The 20385-nt window shown below is 44.3% G+C and overlaps 1 protein-coding gene across 2 annotated transcripts in view; it reads left to right on the top strand.

The window, feature by feature from the left end:
* Positions 1 to 19492, top strand: part of b4galt2 (UDP-Gal:betaGlcNAc beta 1,4- galactosyltransferase, polypeptide 2) — a 587897-nt gene extending 568405 nt beyond the window's left edge. For both annotated transcript variants that reach the window (XM_085983112.1, XM_085983110.1), the window contains one exon: positions 18620 to 19492. In XM_085983112.1, the coding sequence (XP_085839238.1) occupies positions 18620 to 18770 (151 nt within the window). In that variant the 3' untranslated portion in view covers positions 18771 to 19492. The remainder of the gene's footprint in view (positions 1 to 18619) is intronic.
* Positions 19493 to 20385: the final 893 nt, after the last annotated feature.

Below are 20385 nucleotides of genomic sequence, written 5' to 3'. Positions count from 1 at the left end.
TGGCGGGAGGGTTTTACGGGCTCCCACAACCCATACGAGGGGTGGGGCCACCCACAACCACGGATGCAAGTATCCCGCTGGATGTCAACCCAGAATTTAGAGCCGGAACTCCGACTCCACTTGCCAGGACTGTCTGGAGTGGGGTTCGAAACCCTATGCCTTCTGGCCCAGTGGCGGGGATGCTACCGCTACGCCAAAGGCCCACTCCATACCCTTGGTGAACCTCCATCTTCCATTGATCATCTACTGGGCAGAAAACTTCATTTTAAGAAGGAAAATCTAAGGGAAATAATCTTTGATTTAAGTGCTCCCATTTTTAGAGAAGAATATGGCAGGCTCCCCAGAAATTTACCAGGTAAAAGCCTAGCGTTATTACCAGAGGGAAAGCACTCGGTGTAAGGAACATTAGGACTAACTAGCTTACATTTAGGGTTGTAAATTAAAGCTGTACTTAGGCTCCTGGAATCAAAAGAAGAACATAAGCCCGTGATCCTGCTCCACATGTTTGTGTGGTTAAATCCATTTTCTCTCTTCCAGGAGTAGACTTGTAAACCCAGGTAAAGCTAATTCTATGATTCTATCCATGGGTTACACACTATGGATTTAACCACATAAATTACATTACATAGAATATACCGCACAGAAAAAGGCCATTTGGCCCAACTCGTCTGTGCTGGTGTTTATACTCCACACGAGTCTCCTCCCATTCCATCTACCTCATCTCCGCTTTTCAGCATAACTTTCTGCTCCCTTTTCTCTCATGTGCTCATCGAGTTTCCTTTTGAAAGCATCTAAGCTATTTGCCTCAACCACTTCCTGTGGTAGTGAGTTCCATATTCTAACCACTCTGAATAAAGAAACATCTCCATATTTCCCTATTGGATTTATTAGTAATTATCTTGTATTTATGGCCCCTAGTTTTGGATTCTCCCACAAGTGGAAACATTCTCTCTATATCTACCTTGTCCAACCCATTCATTATTTTAAAGACCTCTATCAGGTCTCCTCTAAGTCTTCTGTTTTCTAAAGAAAAAAACCCCAACCTGTTCAATCCTTCCTGATAGATGCCTGTAGCCAGCTTCTGGAATCCATTGTAAAGGGATATAAAAAAGGCTTCATGGTTTTTATAACTGTTGGCGTTGTTGCTAAGGCAGAGTGTTGAATGGTTGTTATACTTTGAGATTAAATGGGGAATCAGTTGATGGTAGTGTTTGTAATGTTTATTTCTTGAGTGATTAAATTATAGGGGCCTTTACACAAACACAATTATCCTTTAATCCAAACATGTTATTTCTGGCTGTGACGGTGACCACTGCATTCAAATGTTATAGCACCAACTCATTTCAGGCAACCAGGGGAGAACTCTGTAATCTCAAATGTTGGTATTCAGAGGGACCTGGGTGTCCTTGTACACAAATCACAGAAAGCAAACATGCAGGTACAGCAAGCAATTAGGAAGCAAATGGTTTGTTAGCCTTTATTACAAAAGGATTGGAGTCGAAGAGTAGAGAAGTCTTACTGCAATTATGTAGGGCCTTGCTGAGACCACACCTGGAGTACTGTGTACAGTCTTGGAGCTGGATTTTGTCAATGGAGGCAACTTGGAGGCAGGACTGCTGCTTGTCGTGTCAATGTCCCGCCTCCATCCTCACCTTCAGAGGGATTTTCCCCTGATTGAGCTCATTAAGCCCGCCCTGCAGGCTCAGCAAGCCAATTAGGGAAGAAGTCACTGACAGATCACGTCAACGTCAGACGTGCTATCTGTCAAGACTTCTTGAAAGAAGAAATGACAGCGTTTGACAACTCTGTGAAGCTGTCAAACACTGACATTCTCTTGAGTTTGATTAGTTTTTGTGGTGAGGAATGAAAAACCACTGTAAAAAAGTAAATTTCAGATGTTTGATGGATCGGAGGGTCCATCAGCCATTACCTGAAATTGACAAGGTGGATGTCCGCTCTCCCGATCCAGCACGGCTAAAGGCTATAGAAGTAAAAAAAAGGTAAGTGAATACTTTTTTAAACTTATCACTCACCTTGCATACTTACCATTCCACACTTGCACCCATCACTCACCTCTACACCTTACTTCCAGGTGCCTCCAATCGCCGTAGACCTCCTCCACGTCTCCTTCAACCCGGCGGGGTTCTCCGAGGTCGGGAAGCCTTCACCTGTGAAGGTAAAATGGCACTGATCCCTTTTTCTGCCTGTTAACAGGCAGTTAAAAGGATTAAAAGCCTTTCCTGCCTCCAGCAGACGGGACCCGAAGCTGCACATCCTCCCACCTCCTGGCAAAAGGGCACAGAGGCGGGATGGGGGCGGGTTTGCCACCCGCCCCCAATTTCTCCGATTTTATGTGCTGTACCGCCTCCATACCCGCCTCCACGAGGCTTGGAAAATTGAGCCCTTGGTTTTCTTACCTAAGGAAGGATACACTTGCCTTAGAGGGAGTACAGCAAAAGTTCACCAGACTGATTCCTGGGATGCGGGGATTGTCCTATGAGGTGAGACTGAGGAGACTAGGCCTATATTCCCTAGAATTTAGAAGAATGAGAGGTGATCTCATTGAAACATATGAAATTCTTACAGGGCTTGACAGAATAGATGCTGGGAGGATGTTTCCCCGGCTGGGGAGTCTAGAACCAGGGGTCACTCTCTCAGAATAAGGGGTCAGCCATTTTGGACTGAGAGGAGGAGAAATTTCTTCACTCAGAGGTTTGTGAATCTTTGGAATTCTCTACCCCCAGAGGGCTGTGGAGGCTCAGTCGTTGAGTATATTCAAGACAGAAATCAATAGATTTTTGGATATTAAGGGAATCAAGGGATATGGGGATAGTGCGGGAAGGTGGAGTTGTGGTAGAAGATCACCCATGATCTTATTGAATGGCGGAGCAGGCTCAAAGGGCCAAATGGCCTACTCCTGCTCTTATTTCTTATGTTCTTATGTAATATCATCCAGGGTGCAGTACAGACATGTATTTATCAGGTGACTGTCTCACTTTACAGAAGAATTCGGAATTCATCACCTTTGGCATCACAGCAAAGTAGCAGCGAGATAGGACCATCCAGTTTTATGGGGTTGCTGGCTTTCCCAAGGTAATCGACGGTGCCCATGTTGCTTTGTGAACTTCTATAGAAAATCCCCATAACTAGCTAAACAGGAAGAGCTTCCATTCCTTCAATGTACAGATTGTGTGTGACAGCATGCAAAGATCCTGCATGTCAATTGCAGATATGCTACAATTTGTCACGATTCATTCATTCATCCTTTGAAATTTGACCCTCCCGGACCTCTTCAAGGAAGAAAATTACGACAATGGATGGCTTGTGGGTGACAAAGCCTACCCATTGGTCCCATGGATAATGACACCACCAAGAGTAGCCCAAACAGCAGCATAGGAGCACTACAGTGAGGCACAGGCTTCTACGAGATTGGGCATCAATAGGACAGATCAGCGTGGACTCTGCTATATGCTGCAGATTGTGCGTCAAGCATAGTTGTAGTCTGCTGTGCCATGTACACCTTTGGCATACAAAACCGTCTGAACTTTGACATTGCTGGTAATATGCCCTAGCTTCATTGGAGGCAGAACTATATGAAGGAGAGCATCACAATGATCTGCACTCGGAGGACTCCTCACTGACTGCTGCAAGGGGCATCAGAGCACATCTCATCACTGAAGTCTTCTCTTCTGTGTAACACCGTCTACCTTTGACACCAGAGCCGTACATCCTCCTCCCCACCGTTTAAAAAAAAAATTCCCTCTTTCCTAGAACATGACAACACATCAGCCCTCTTTACCCCTACATAACCATGCCAATAATCAGCACCTGATTGAATAAACCAGCATCAAATAAGTGCACCTTTCCTGGTATGTGTCTAAACTCCCTGAATAACAAAACATGACCTCCGTGCATAATCTATTTTATTACAATATAAAGTCCAAAGTGAACACAAGCCAACGTACTCTTTCCGAACACCGTGCTTCCCCTGCGTGGCTACATGTGCTTTTCTTTCACCTCTACAAAAAGTTAATAGGACAGAGATGGCCTTCCTCTCATGACACCTTGCTTCTGGCAGGGAGCTGTTTCTGGCTGCATCTCTGGAGGTTGCTCTTGAGCAGCCTGGTTTCACCTCCCATGTCTTACTGGAGAGGCCTGGCATGTACTGCTATTATAAGAGATGGTAGTATCAGGCAGGTGGACTCCAGCCATCACCACTGGGCTCTGGATCTGTATCCCCACTTGATCGGCAGGATGGCTGGTCTAAAGGTAGCTATCCGAGCCTGCAAGCCCATTGCGGTCTCCATGGTCTGGAAGTTTGTATGCAGGGTGTTGTCTATTCTCTCCCAATTGCCTCCAGAGCTTCTGTGGAGGTTGAGGCACTGACTGCTCCCTGATATCCCTGCAAATGTGAGCTTTAGGTTGAAGAGGCACATCCTTGGAGACTGACCTCAGAGTCTGTACATAGGTGTGATGTTCTGTGAACATCCTTCTTTTCAGGGGAGTACCTAGGAGTTTGAGTCCCATGGCACAGACAGCCTTCTCCACATCACCCATTTCCTAGTCCTTCAACTCCCTCGTGCTCTGTGAATCACCAGGTGCCACATCCACATCAACATAATCTAATTCCCTCCTAGCATATCAAAGTGAGCAGGAGGTGAATTGTAGGCAGTTGGGGCAGAGGAAAATTGGCCCGGAGGTCTCTGCAGGAACTCATGGGTGCAGGTGATCAGACTTTATCACTTGTCTCTCTTCTTCATCATCATAGTTCACAAGCAAGTTGTTCTAGTTCTTCCTCCTCCTCCTCCTCCTCAACATCTTCCTCCTCCTATCCCCACTGTCACTGTGGTAGATTTGCAGGAAAGGAGAGTTCAAGCTAAGAATGGGTGAAAGGGGTGGAAGTTTGTGGCTATGTCGTGCTTCACAGCGATGCCAGGGTGATAATGTTGGTCTTCAGTCACTAACCTGGTGCCCATGACCTTACCATTGCCAGTGGCATGAACTTCATGGCCGCCTTCTTGTAAGGTATGAGGTATTTAAGGTTGGGTGGCTTGTCTTTCGTGAACATTGCATGCATTTTCTCCTGCTACAAGATTGAGTGAATTAGGGGACGGCTAGCAGCTGAGTATGTGCCAAATGGCATAGGAGAGCTGAAGTTAGAGATGTGGAGGTATCAGACTTAAAACGGTAGAAGGGACTTTAGGGTTGTGCCTGCAAGTAATTGCTGTAAGGGAAGATGGGTAGCCACAGTGTAAGATCACAATTTAGTGCCCCATTTAACCAGAATGTATTGGGAAGGGTTAGCTACAGCTGTTACTGTAAGAGGGTGAAGAGTGTGCTGGTGCGCAGGGTGGACAAGGAAATAAAAGAGCAGCTGGTGTGTTACCTTGCCTGCCCTAGACAGGTCTTTGAATTTCTTGTATCACTGGTCTGCAGTCCTGGGGGTGAGTTGGCACTCCATGCAAGTCCCACCTCCCTCCACGTGGTACAAGTCATATTTTTGGCACATTTGCTGACACAGACACCCAGCAATCTGTATCTCCTGGTCTCAGTCAGGCTTGCCAGGCAGACTCTGTGAAATTGTGATATTTTCTCTGCCTGAGTGTGTGCCCTTGTGCATTGTTTGGATGGGTGTGCCAGCTGCTCCTGTAGTCGACAAAAGTGGCACAAAAAGATTCCTGAGACAGGCAGTCAAACTAGCTGACAGTCAAGCGAGTGAGCCAAGCACTGTTCCTTACTTCAACAAGAAGTAAAATACCGCAGATGCTGGAAATCCAAAACAAAAACAGAAAATGCTGAAGACACTCAACAGGTCAAGCAGCATCTAGCGAGAGAATGCAAATCAGTTAGTTCTGAGGAAGGGTCCATACCTGAAACGTCGACTGATTTGCTTTCTCGCGATAGACGCTGCCTGACCTGCTGAGTGTCTCCAGCGGTTTCTGTTTCCGTTACTGTTTCTTACTGAACCAGCTGCTCCCCCAGGCTGCTGATGCAGTCTTCAACCAGAAGCTTTCTAAAGGCAGCGCCCTAATTTCCATGTACCCCAGCAGATTACACCTGTTTTACACAAGATTTACACCAATCACTACTCCAGTGTCCAGTGGATATGCAGAGGAGCTGACCCAGGAAACTCCTGTGTAAATGTTTCTCCACACCATTGATGTAAAAGTGGTACAACTCACCTTATGGAAATTCTCCCCCAGTTGTTAAACAGTGGGGTAACATCAGCCATAGGGATTTCCCCAGATCACATTGGTTTCTCATTGTAGACTGATTGAAGGTCTCATTGTAGACTGATTGAAGGTCTCATTGTAGACTGATTGAAGGCCTCAGTGTAGACTGATTGAAGGTCTCAGTGTAGACTGATTGAAGGTCTCAGTGTAGACTGATTGAAGGTCTCATTGTAGACTGATTGAAGGTCTCATTGTAGACTGATTGAAGGTCTCATTGTAGACTGATTGAAGGTCTCAGTGTAGACTGATTGAAGGTCTCAGTGTAGATTGATTGAAGGTCTCATTGTAGACTGATTGAAGGTCTCAGTGTAGACTGATTGAAGGTCTCATTGTAGACTGATTGAAGGTCTCAGTGTAGACTGATTGAAGGTCTCATTGTAGACTGATTGAAGGTCTCGGTGTAGACTGATTGAAGGTCTCATTGTAGACTGATTGAAGGACTCATTGTAGACTGATTGAAGGTCTCAGTGTAGACTGATTGAAGGTCTCAGTGTAGACTGATTGAAGGTCTCATTGTAAACTGATTGAAGGTCTCATTGTAGACTGATTGAAGGTCTCAGTGTAGACTGATTGAAGGTCTCATTGTAGACTGATTGAAGGACATTTATTTTGGTCCAGGATGTATTTGCTAAAATCGACTGTGCCCAGTGCTGAGCGATAGGCATCCATCCCAGGAAATACCCCCATCTCTCCCTGTACCAGCACCATTTTTATGATACAATGGCCCGATATTTATGAGAATGCGTGGAGGAAGCATCGGCCGGGAAACCCGGGAACGAGGAGGTCCTGCCGAATTCAATGGCAGGACCCCCTTAGTATTATTTTGCTCTGTTTCCCACCCGGCAGCCGGCCAGATTGAAGGTTGGCTGGCTGCCAGGCGGAAAAGCCTGCGGTACAAGGCAGCAGCTGGGGACTGTTGGAGATGGTCCCTGGCAATCGAGAAGATTGGGGATTGGTGGGGCAGGGGGGGCTTGGAGTGTGGTGGAGAGAGCGAGAGATCGCGGTGGGGGGGGGTATAGAGTTGGGGGAGAGATTGTGGGGGCTCATCGTGGGGCAGGGGTAGTTGACCGAGGGGAAGTCATACCTAGCACAAAGGAAGATGGTTGTAGTGGTTGAAGGTCAATCATCACAGCCCCAGGACATCGCTGCAGGAGTTCCTCAGGGCAGTGTCCTAGGCCCAACCATTTTCAGCTGCTTCATCAATGACCTTCCCTCCAACATAAGGTCAGAAATGGGGATGTTCACTGATGACTGCACTGTGTTCAGTGCCATTCACAACTCCTCATAATGAAGCAGTCCATGCCTGCATGCAACAAGACCTGGACGACGTTCAGGCTTAGGCTGATAAGTGGCAGGTAACATTCGCGCCACAGAAGTGCCAGGCAATGACTATCTCCAACAAGCGAGAGTCTAACCACCTCTCCTTGACATTCAACGGCATTACCATCACCGAATCCCCCTCATCAACATCCTGGGGGTCACCATTGACCAGAAACATAACTGGACCAGCCGTAAATACTGTGGCAACAAGAGCAGGTCAGAGGTTGGGTATTCTGTGGCGAGTGTTTCACCTCCTGACTCCCCAAAGCCTTTCTACCATCTACAAAGCAGTGCCTGGATGATTGCAGCTCTAACAACACTCAAGAAGCTCGACACCATCCAGGACAAAGCAGCCCGCTTGATTGGCACCCCATCCACCACCTTAAACATTCACTCCTCCACCACCGGCGTACCGTGGCTGCAGTATGTACCATCTACAAGATGCACTGCAACAACTCGCCAAGGCTTCTTCGGCAGCACCTCCCAAACCCATGACCTCTACCACCTAGAAGGACAAGGGCAGCAGGTGCATGGGAACACCGCCACCTCCAAGCTCCCCTCCAAGTCACACACCATCCTGACTTAGAAGCATATCGCCGATCCTTCATCGTCACTGTGTCAAAATCCTGGAACTCCCTCCCTAACAGCAATGTGGGAGTACCTTCACCACACGGACTGCAGCGGTTCAAGAAAGCGGCTCACCACCACCTTCTCAAGGGCAATTAGGGATGGGCAATAAATGCTAGCCTTGCCAGCAATGCCCACATCCCATAAACGAATTATAGTTTTTTAAAAATCACTGCAAGTTTGATTGAGAGGCCGGGAGAAGCACTGCTGCTCCTCCTGGGAAAACACTTGCCTGCTGGATCTGGTAGGGCCTGTCTCTCTCTCTTCAGCTGCCGGGTTTCCCGCGCAACAGGACACCCAAGCCGGAGGCATTAAATCCAAATCGCTGACAAAATCTAAAACACAGGGCTTCATTTAAATATTATAATTATGATCCACCTTTCAGAAGCGAGTTACTCGGCCGACCCCAAACCCGCCCTAATTAAACTGGAAGTAGGCGCATTTGTGGCGGGTTGGGTTCAGGTTTCCAATTTTTAACAATTTAATCCCCCTCCTGCTCCATCCCAACACTGTCCTGCCCATCCTGTTGGGGGGGGGGCGGGGGCGGTTAAAATGACCCCCAGTGTATTTCAGCTCTACTCATTAAATCTGTGCAGGTAGCTTATGATGTCTGTCTGCTTTAAATCCAACTTTTTTAAAATAGTTTTAAAAAATCAGAACTGCACTACCTGTGACTTTTGTACTTCTTCAACACTTCTCATCTCCCAGACAGGAAACAGTGCTGCGAAGGTGGCGGAAATGGCTCTTTTCAGCTACGACTCAACAGCATCATCTACTGTTATATTTTGGTAATGAGTCTAAGTGTGGTTCAGGTCTCCCTGGATCAGCCAAAAGACACTCTGGTATTAATGAAAGCCTGTTAAGTGGAAGGAAGAACTTGTTTCTTAGAATCATAAATGGTCACTGGAAGTCATGAAATTCTTTTGAAAAATAAATTGGGTGGGAAAGTGAATATTTGCACCAGTACCAATTTCTTCTCTGTATTAATCTTCAATGGATAAAAAGATATTTTGCTTACTGGGCTGTTTTCATTAACTCGATTACCACCTTCACCCGCTCTGGCAGGATATCTTGAATTTTGCAGTGAGTCATGGTATTATAGTTAGTGGGTAGCTGTGGATTCACTACCAGTTTCTGGGGGGGGGGTTTCTTCCCTGATTTGGAGATGCACAATTTATAGGCTCTGTGGCCATATCGACTTGAATAAGGACTGGAAATTCCTGTTACCCTAAGTAACTTGGTAGTGTAGGAATTAACGAATTCCAATGAATAACGGAGATCGACACAAGAGAACAACTAAACAGGTCTTTACTCAACGGGGATGCCACGGGGACTGCCTGGGCAGCCCCGTGGTTTGCGACGTGACGTCATTGCGTTTGCCCGCGTTTTCCCACGCTCTTAAAGGGGCCATGCCCCGTACATGCAAACTCTATATACAAAACACAGTAATGCCTAACACAATGGTACAGGTTTAGGCTGGTGTTAGAACATCGTTAAAGAGAATTATATACAGTTAGCCAGAGTCATTCAGTGGTTCTGCCACAGCAGTTACTTTTCAGATTTGCAAGGCTGAAATAAAAACTCAACTTGTGAATGAGATCAGTGTGCCTATCCCTACATCTCCAATCTGTTGTATCTTTCTTCACTTGCTAGCTCCATCTCATCAACTGCACCCTGTTATACCTCTTCCTTGTTTGGATCAGTAGTTGGAGAAAAAATGTAAGTGGAATATTGGAAAGGGAAAAAGAAAGAAACAGGAATTTGGGTTTTAGTGAGCAATGGCTGATGAGGGCCGGCTGACTAGAGATGGAAATAGGCATAATTAAGATTTTAGGAGGTCCACGAAAATGGAAGCAGCGGATATGATGGTACAATTTTAGGGGTCATACAGGCCACAATGCGATGCAAATCTTGAGGTTGCATTTAATTATTGTTCATGATTTTGATGAGAGCGAGAGAAAAAACCAGGCCAGTGGGCTATCATCATTGAACCATGAGAGGAATGTGCTGGGGGAGCAGCTTCCCAAAGCAGAACTCATTTGTCCAGAGCCTTAATGATCATTTGGTCATGTTTGACCATGCTGTCCTGCTCTATTAGCCCCCTCAAGCAGTGCTGGAGGAGAGAGAGAAGTTAAAATAGAGGGCTGAGGGACAATAGAAGAGAAGAGGAAAATTGGTTGAAAAACTGAGGGGTTTAGAAGAAGTGAGGTAGGATAAGGTTCGAAAAAGTGATTAGAATAATGAGACAAAGGAAAGAGAGAGAGAAATAAGTGAATGAGCGTGTAAAAGGAAAACTGGTAACCACCCCAGGATAGTGGAACATCTTTGAAGGTCTTGGGCGAGTGTAGAAGAGTTGGTGATGATACTATCCCAAGTGACTTGCATGACAATTGTAGTGATTAATGTGTCCCAGCTAACGACACTATCCCCATACCAGAAATGTGATTCCAATAAGTGCCAATTTGGCTCAGTTGCTTATACACTTGCCTCTGAATCAGATGTTTGTGGATTCAAATCCTACTCCAGAACCTGAGCACATATTAAGCACCACACTGGAGCAGCATTTGGGCATGATGATAAACCAAGGCCCTCTCCTGTGGTTCAGATGCTTTTAATGCAACGTTGGCACTTGTTGAAAGAAGACCAAGACGTTCTCTTGGCATCCAGGCTAACATTCCTCCTTTGGCCAACACCACCATAGAACAGAAAAACTGATCATTCCCTCATTGCTGTTTGTGGGATCTTGCTGTGTGCAGGATGGCTTCTACTCTTTTCACCCTTTTATCTATGCCAATGAATAATTTGTTGTTCTATTGTGTAAGTTTCATATTTCACACTTACTCTTCCATCACATCTAGTACTACATCATGACTCATTCATGCCTGCCATTCTGCCATCCCTGCTTCCTGTACTTGGCATCTGATCAATATGAAGCATCCTCGACCTACTCTATCTCTGCTCATAACCATTGCAAATCCACCACTAGAGCTCCTAAATGCAATTTCATTAACTTTTGCAACCTTTGACCCTGACCTTGTTATTTTGTTCTGTGAGTTCACCTTTCCAATATAGCAGCTAATGCTTTATTTGGGGGAAAATAAGTTTTACAGTTTAGAAAAAAATATAATCTTTAGTTTTCCTTAACAAGAAATAATGAATTCAATCTTCTGCCTTTGGCATCCGTAGGATTCTATTCCTATTTGCCATTGAAGATTGTTACCCAGGCCCAGACAGTGAAGTCAGTCTCTTATGCTTGGAAGTGTTACTCCACGTGCATAACACACATCACTGCAGATGGTAGCATCTCTGTGGTGGAGGGGGTTCCTAGCATTTAGAAAGTACTCATCTGTGTCATGAGGTACCTCCATAGGCCTGCCCCAGGTGCTAACCTTGACTTGGAGCACCGTCACTGGTAACCAATCTCAGCCATTGCTTTCCTGTTCCCGGTTCTGCTATCTGTCACTCTCCACTCTCCTTGCAGTTGGGAACCAAGAATTACAGTGCGGTAGGTAAAGCTCACTAAAATAGCTGGTCTCCAATGACCAGCTCTGTTCTTTGAATACATGGGTCAGATGCAGCCTCTCCTAATAAAGGTGCATCCCACCCTGGTAAATGGGCTAGTTGACAAGGATCAGGTCAATCTATTGGTGAATACAGTGGCTTACAAGCATCAGAAAATTTACAGATAAATAGGAGCCTAAAAACTTTGCTTCCGTGGATATATGTGCTTCACATTTTAAAAATTTCCAGATGGGTTGAGTATTCAGCAGAAGTTGGATAGCAGAGCTTGGTTCCTCCTCAATGGACATGTGGCTTCAACTGAGTCAAAGGTGACTGATCTGATCACAGGTGCTCTTGAGAAGCACCCTGAGGAAACTTCAGTGCAAACTCCATCATCTGATGCAGTCAGCTAGCCCTGGCACCTGAAAGGTTTAGATTTGAGATTTGGATTGGAGAGGGAGAGGGAATAGAAACTCATGTTCAATCTGTTTAAAGCTATTTGTCACAAACACAGGTGGGACCTGTGTTCACAGGGTGCTAAATCAGCCAATATCCTTAACATAGCTCCACCATGAAAGCATAAAAAGATTGAACTCTTTTTCACCACCTGAAACAGCAAAGTCTTGGATCGTGAGAAGCCCATGTTTGGACTTTTCCTTTCCCAAGAATGGATTTCTATCCTTGTCCTACAGGAAACTGTGAAATGGTCAATGAGCAGCACCTCTGGTTCCATGATTATAAAGTAGTTGAAGGGCCTATTGATCCATATACTAACTGGGAACTGGAGTGTGGCTTTGAGCAGTGGAAGTCAAGCATAACTTCCTAACCCTTTGTGAACAAAGATGCTCTTTATAAGAGGTCTAGACCTTGACTTGTGGGATGTGTGTACGTTACTCAGAAGCTGTATGCTGTTCAGAGCTGCATAGAATGCCGCATCATCTTCAAGACCCTTGTCTCTGGATGAGCCATCCATTGCTCCTCATGAGTAATTGGAACGTGTCAGGGCTGAAGCTTCAGACATGGCATAAATCCCTCCAGCTGCAATGTCCTTATTTTCCTTTCCAATGATCACAAATAGCGTTAGACGGTATTCAGAGCAGCACACCGACTGATTATGTAATTGTCAGCAGTTTGGTGTGTCCTTTGTTTTCCAATTTCATTATTGGATGTTGCTAGGAAACTTTAGACCACTGGCAGTTACTCACCTGTCTTGGACAAGATACTAGTCTTACGACAAAGGGTAACTGATAAGTCAAAGTGGCTGATGGCTTCTGTGCCATGAATGATTGTGCTAAGGTGCTTGACAACAAGTAGGATATTACCAACCACGAAGTCTGGAGCCGGGTTGGTGTTGCTGCTGATTGGGCAGATGATGTGGCCAACGATTTCCTAGCCTCTGTAGCCAAACTCATAAAGAAACTAAACTAGAGCTTTCTGGCAGCTCATTTACTAAGCAACACAGCAAAGGGAAGTATAGCTCCTCGGCAAAGGCTTTAAAGTAGCACTTGATGCCTCTTTGGAGCAATCGAGAGCAGTTGCAAATTAGATCATAATGCAAAGCACCAGAAGGCCAGGAGGGACATTAGGGAAATAAAGGGGGAGTAATGGGTTGCGTTCAACCACTATTGCACAAGACTTACCTTAAAATTGTTTTTCTTTTGTTTAAAGTTTGTCAATAATCATGGTCAAAAGGGTTCCTCTGATATACTCCCAATGACTGCCACATTTGGTGCTCTCCAGTCAACCCACAAGGGCATCCTTTCGGATCTAGAGGAGGAATATCTTGAGTTGGTGTCTGACTGAACAGGCTGTAGTAAGAACCCATCTGCATGAAGATTGGAAAAGCCGATGCATTACACAGATAAGCCTTAATTAAACTGTTCACTGGGAGGAAGTGAACTCCCCACTGTGTTGCCTAGCTAATAGTAAGGTTGCAGGTGTAGATAGTATTCATGCCAAGTTCCTAAAAGCTACTCTAGGCCAGTGAGATGAGGGGAGGCAATGTCAATGGTCTTGGAGAACAGTGCCAGGAAGCAACAACTCAGTTGGGAACAGTAGTGTAGTGGTAATGTCACTGGGCTAGTAATCCAGAGACATGGATAAATGATCCAGAGACGTGGCATAGTGGTTAGCACTGTTGCCTCACAGCGCCAGGGACCCGGGTTCGAATCCAGCCTCGGGCGACTGTCTGTGTGGAGTTTGCACATTCTCCCCGTGTTTGCGTGGGTTTCCTCCGAGTGCTCCGGTTTCCTCCCACAGTCCAAAGATGTGCGGGTTAGGTTGATTGGCTGTGATAAATTGACCCTTAGTGTTAGGGGGATTAAATGCGTGGGGTTACAGGGATAGGGTGGGATATGTGTTGGTGTAGGGGTTACGGGGATCGGGTGGGATATGTGTCGGTGCAGGCTCGATGGGCTGAAATGGCCTCTATCTGCACTGTAGGGTTTCTGTGATGGTTCTGTGATGGCAGCTGGGGAATTTAAATTCAGTTAATTAAATAAATCTGAAATAATTACTAGTATCAGTAATGGTAACACTGAAACTATCGGATTGTCAAAAAAAAACATCTGGTTCACTAATGTCCTTTAGGGAAGGAAATCTGCCGTCCTTATCTGGTCTGGCCTATATGTGACTCCAGCAATGTGGTTGACTCTTAACTGCCCTCTGAAATGGCCTAGCAAGCCACTCAGTTGTAACTAACTGCAAAACATAACACCCTACCTAACAGCATTGTGGGAGCACCTTCACCACATGGACTGCAGCGGTTCAAGAAGGTGGCTCACCACCACCTTCTCAAGGGCAATTAGGGATGGGCAATATATATCCCTAACACCCACAACGAATTTTTAAAAAAAAAGTTTTCAGCTGCCCTTCAGAGGCTGGTGAATTGGATTTCACATGTGGCTCATGTACTTTCGATGGTCTCAATAGCAATTATGGTTCTATTTACGTGCAGAGGGAACCCCAGTGAAAACAAAAACTACTGAGGAATTTCATGGTATCAGTGGCTATTGAAGTGTTTCTTCAGGTTGTTCTGGCTTCTATTTCAGATGCTTTTGGATGCCAACGATAAAAGGAACAGTGTAGATTTTGCTCTTATGATGAAATTAGAAGGGATTGTAGCTTTATACAGATTGAGGTTGGTAGTAATGATTGGTGAAGTCTACTTGTATTGCTTTTATCGATTTTTTTTGTAAGGCTTTCAAGCTCATGACTTGTGGCTCTGATGATTAAGCTGTAAGCTATGGGAATATATAGCTAAATCTTGGAGTTTATCCAGGATGTGTACTCCAACACCTGGATCAGTGTATGGGCAAGTGGGAGACTTGCTGTACCTATTTCTCTCAAAAGAAAGTGAGGTAAGATTGTCCACAGCCACCCACCGTATTCAATGTCTTCATCAACTTAAATAGATGCAAAATCACTGGCTGTGGGACCGCAATTTCCTGACATGTTCTAACAATCTGTGTGACGTAATTTCTCGTCACTCACTTGGTGACAAATTTAAATTGCTAACCCCTTGTTATCAACTCCCCAGCAAGAAGAAATAATCTTTCCCTACTCAACTGATATAAACCTCTGTTAATATCCTCTTAATTTTCTCTGCTGCAGTGAAAATATCTGTTTCTCCAGTCTCCCCTCATAACTATAGCTTTTCACCCCTGATGTCACCCTGGTGAACCTGTGCTGCTTGCTCTGTATGGCGTTACTGTCCTTTCTTTAATGGGGCAAGCAAAACTGCACACGGTACTCTTAACTGTTGCCAAACCACTGCCTTGTAAAGATTTAATTATAATCTCTTTAGCTCTTGTACTCTACGCTCCTACTTATAAAACCCCAAATGCTATTGGGCTTTTTATGGTTTTATCTACCTGTAATCGCACTTTCATGGAATTATATATTATTACCCTCCTGCACACCTTTTAGCATCTTTCCATTGAGTTTATACTCCCTTTTGTTACTTTTCCTTCAAAAAAGCTCTATCTACACTGCTCCCCATTAACTTGCATTTGCCACCTTCCTGATCATTCTACTAAACTGTGTATGGCCTTGAGTCTTTTACAGTCCTCCTTACTGTTTACTAAACTCCTTACTTTTCTACAATTATCAATTTTTGTTTTAAAATTATCTCAAACAGTGTCTCCACATCATCCTCTATATACCTATATTCTCACTTCCACCATCATTTGTGTTATCAGCTAGGCTTTTTCATATTTCCTTTTAATCCTTCTGATCTCTCAATCTGTTATTTTCTATTACCACTCCCTATTATCCAATGTAGAAAGATGTTGAAATTATCATTATCAGATTTACCAAATATCCTTTTTAATATTTCCTAATCCTCATGTTGATGATGTGCCATCCAGAGGGTCAAAATTAAATGTTTGCGGTTGCAATTCAGCCAGGGGAAGCTCTCTGCATAAACTGAGCCAAGGTACTGATTTTCCCATCTGGAGTATTCAGCTTTCATTGCTCTTACTGCACATAGAATAATGAATTAGCAGTATTATTTCTAAAAGCTGTAGCGCTGATTTAGTATGAGCCAGAATTTAAATCTGAAGACTTTGATAGGCAGCACTGTGGGAGTGTGGGTGCAGTTTGACAGGCGTGCAGACACATTTTGTTTCATTTGTGGAAATGTTGGTAGATTGGTGGGTGGGCATTGGCATGTCTTTTGATGAACAGGACGGTGCATTTTTACAGGTGTATTTTGGTGATTTACAGGTGTATTTGGGTGATTTACAGGTGTATTTGGGTGATTTACAGGTGTATTTGGGTGATTTATAGGTGTGTTTGGGTGATTTACAGGTGTATTTGGGTGATTTACAGGTGTATTTGGGTGATTTACAGGTGTGTTTGGGTGATTTACAGGTGTATTTTGGTGATTTACAGGTGTATTTGGGTGATTTACAGATGTATTTGGGTGATTTACAGGTGTATTTTGGTGATTTACAGATGTATTTGGGTGATTTACAGGTGTATTTTGGTGATTTACAGATGTATTTGGGTGATTTACAGGTGTATTTTGGTGATTTACAGGTGTATTTGGGTGATTTACAGGCGTATTTTGGTGATTTACAGGTGTATTTTGGTGATTTACAGGTGTATTTGGGTGATTTACAGGTGTATTTGGGTGATTTACAGGTGTATTTGGGTGATTTACAGGTGTATTTTGGTGATTTACAGGTGTATTTGGGTGATTTACAGGTGTATTTTGGTGATTTACAGATGTATTTGGGTGATTTACAGGTGTGTTTGGGTGATTTACAGATGTATTTGGGTGATTTACAGGTGTGTTTGGGTGATTTACAGATGTATTTGGGTGATTTACAGGTGTATTTTGGTTTGTGTGCATGCAGATTTCCTGGTGGATTTTGGTCATTTACAATTGTATTTTGATGGATTTGGGGGTGTTTCTTTGCACCAATGGTTTTACTGCCATGTGTTTAATAGTAATGAAATTTTTTCTCAAGTATTCTGTTCCCCTTGCCACGCAGCATGAGATAGAGCTTCAAGGAATGAGTTTTGTGCTATAAAGTCTGGATTTTCAAACTTTTTCTCCCAACCCATTTATTCACCCGCTTCTCCCAGCTCCTGAAGGCGTTTTCATGCTGGGTACAATTCCTCAAGTAACTCTGTGTAAGCCTATCCAATGGGGTCAATTTTCATTTCTATCACCTGGCATTAACAGGGGGTTAAGGACATCAAAACAGGGTCGATAGCCTTACTGCCCTGTTATCATTGATGAAGAGGCTGACAACATTTTGAAAGGGGCCTACCATTTACTGCCCAAAGTACCTGCCTATCGCAGGTGGGAGATCCCTTTGAACATGCAAATCAGGGTCCTAAGACCCCGGTTTCCATTAAAGATTCATAGAATCCTGCCGCACAGAAGGAGACCATTCAACTATCCAATTAGCCCCACTCCCCTACTCTTTCCCCATAGCCCTGCAAATTTTTCCCCTTCAAGTACTTATCCAATTCCCATTTGAAAGTTATTATTGAATCTGCTTCCACCACCCTTTCAGGCAGTGCATTAGGTCGGAACTGGTCAGAGTGTATGCCGTGCACACTCCGACCAGTGGGTGATGCAGCCGGATAGACGCAACCAAGGTAAGTGTGGAATTACTTTACTTGGAATAATCTGGGCCGCTACCACCCCGAGGCCCGCACCCCGTTTACCTTGCTGGTGGCCAGGAAGGGGAGGCCTCAATCCGGCGAGCTGCATTGGGAAGCCCATTTGGTGCCCCACAGCTCATCGGCCCATTGTAAATGAGGCCGTTGCCTCAAAATCACGTCCGTCTCTTCACCGCGGGTACAGGCGATCGGCCGGCACACTCTGCCAGTTGGTCGCCAAAATGTCGAAGTCAACCCCGGTGAGTTTGCCAAGGGGGAGTATCACAGATGAACCCGACTCAACCCTCGTTAAGTGCACTTTCCAGCAAGGGTCACTGCTTGCCTACTTGTAATTCCCCTACTGGTGCACAGGCTCAAATCGGCTGGAACATGTACTTTCTTGCCTTAATTCCACACGGGGCAGTGCATTTAACTAAGTTATTTTGAACAATGATTGACAGATAATTTACTGCCAGCTTTTTTTTTTCTTAAATGGTTTACTCGTATCTCATGTGGGTTCTGAAGAATATTAATGACTATATACAAACTCAGGGAATTCTCAGGGAGGCACTAGTAATTTTTAAATACAGGTGGATATTCCCTCACTGTAATGTTCCAACACACACTGGTCAAGCTTTTGAAAGACATCAGGAGCAAAAGTTGGTTCTTAAGAGATGAGACATGTATTTTGAAAGTTTGATAATAGGTCGGAAAGCCACGGTGAGATAAAACTCATTCATATTTAAATTATTAAAGGGAATTGTTTGACATACCTAATCGTCTTGATTACATATTTAAATATTAAAAACTTTCTCTTTCAGGTTTACAAAAATCCAGAACACTAAGATTACCATGAAGCGAGATGGGATTAACTCCTTGAAGTACAAACTGGTGAATGTAGCCAAGTACCCGATGTACACAAACATCACAGTGGACATTGGCACACCGCCACCTCGGGCTTCAAGAGGATAACGGGTCAAACTGTTCTCACGCATAGACAGCTCTCTCGTGACTCTTTGCCTCACAATGGACAGTCTTTCTTTCTGCCTGTCTTTCTCTGTCTTTCTCTTTCTGTCTCTCCAAAGAATTATGGTGACTAAAATTTAAAAAGAAAACTAACAAAGCATGTGGAAGTGAGAGGAAAGAAAAAAATCCTCTTGCTCTATAAAATTGCTAAAATACTGCCTTCTGGAATTGAGAGATGTAAACCAGACAAGACCAGGATGCACTGATCTGGGAGGATTTATTCTTTTTAAGCTCTTTTTTGTGTGAAAACAAGTGGAAAATGCAGTTCTATACAATCTCTTTAGTACTCTTAACAAAATTCTTGGCCTATTTGAAGATGGCTTCCTCTAACAAAAAAAACTTACTCTGTCTGGATCTGGCTCACTGGAGAATCATTGCCACAGAATCTTGGGCCAGATTCTTTTTGTTGCTGGCAAGACCTTACATTACAAGAATATGTGCCTGCAAGGTCATTATGGGTCACAGCTATTTTAACTCTTTGAGTGCTGAATATTCTTGCAGCTTTCAGAATCATTGTATGCTCAAGTTTTCTACCATATAACATAAGGAGTTTCTTGTAAATTTCTAATATTGAATGTTATAAAGTTATTTAAAAAAATGAAACCATTAAAGGAAAACAAAAGAAGAAAAAAATGCCTGGATTTACAGAATTTTCTGAATAAATAGAAAGAAATTCTAGTCTTGTAATTTAATTTTTTTCACAGTCCTCTATTGGTTATATCCCTCATCAGATAAGTGATGTTTGCTGTCAAATGTGGTAACATACTACCGATCTTTGTGGATTTGCAAAAAATATTTTTTTCACGACCTCAGGATGTCCCAAGCTGCTTTACAGCCAATGAAGTATTTTTTTGAAGTGTAGTCTCTGTTGTAATGTAGGAAACCATAGCAGGCAATTTGCACATGTCAAGGTCCCACAAATAGCAATGTGATAATGGCCACATAATCTGTTTTAGTGATGTTGGGTGAGGGATAAATATTGACCAAAACAACAGGAGAATTCCCCAATTCTTTGGATAGTGCACTGGGATCTTCTACATCCATCCAACTTCCAACAGTGCAGCACTGAGTGTCAGCCTAGATTATGGGCAGGATTTTCACTGGGCCATGGAGTCGGGATTGGAGGCGTGTGGGGGGTTAAAATCCCGAAATCAGGGGTCGCAACCCCATCCCGCACCCAACCCGCCTCCAAGCCAGTTTCAAAGGAGGTGGGTACCCGCCCCGCACTGGGACCCGCCTACCCGTGGCAGGAAGGGATTAGTGCCAATTAACTGCCTATTAACAGGTAGTTAACAGGCAGTTTTTAGCCTAATCCCTATTTTTAATGCTGAAGTGTGGGATTCCCGACGGCTCCAAACCACGCCAAGTTTGCGAGGCGGGCCGTTGGGTTGAAGGACTTGGAGGGGTCGAGATGTCGGTGTTCAGGTGAGTGATGTGTGCATGAGTGCAAAGGTAAGTGTGTTTGGTGTGTCTAAAGTGTTTAAAGAAGTTTAAATTACCTTTTCTTACCTTTTCAGCCTTCCTTCCTTTAGGTCTCGGGAGTCCCTCATCTCACCGGCAC

The sequence above is a fragment of the Somniosus microcephalus genome, chromosome 3 (genome assembly GCF_052327205.1).
Source record: "Somniosus microcephalus isolate GS21.2 chromosome 3, FLI_Smic_1.0, whole genome shotgun sequence".
In the NCBI taxonomy this organism is placed as follows: Eukaryota; Metazoa; Chordata; class Chondrichthyes; order Squaliformes; family Somniosidae; genus Somniosus; species Somniosus microcephalus.
This window is presented reverse-complemented; position numbering and strand designations above follow the sequence as displayed.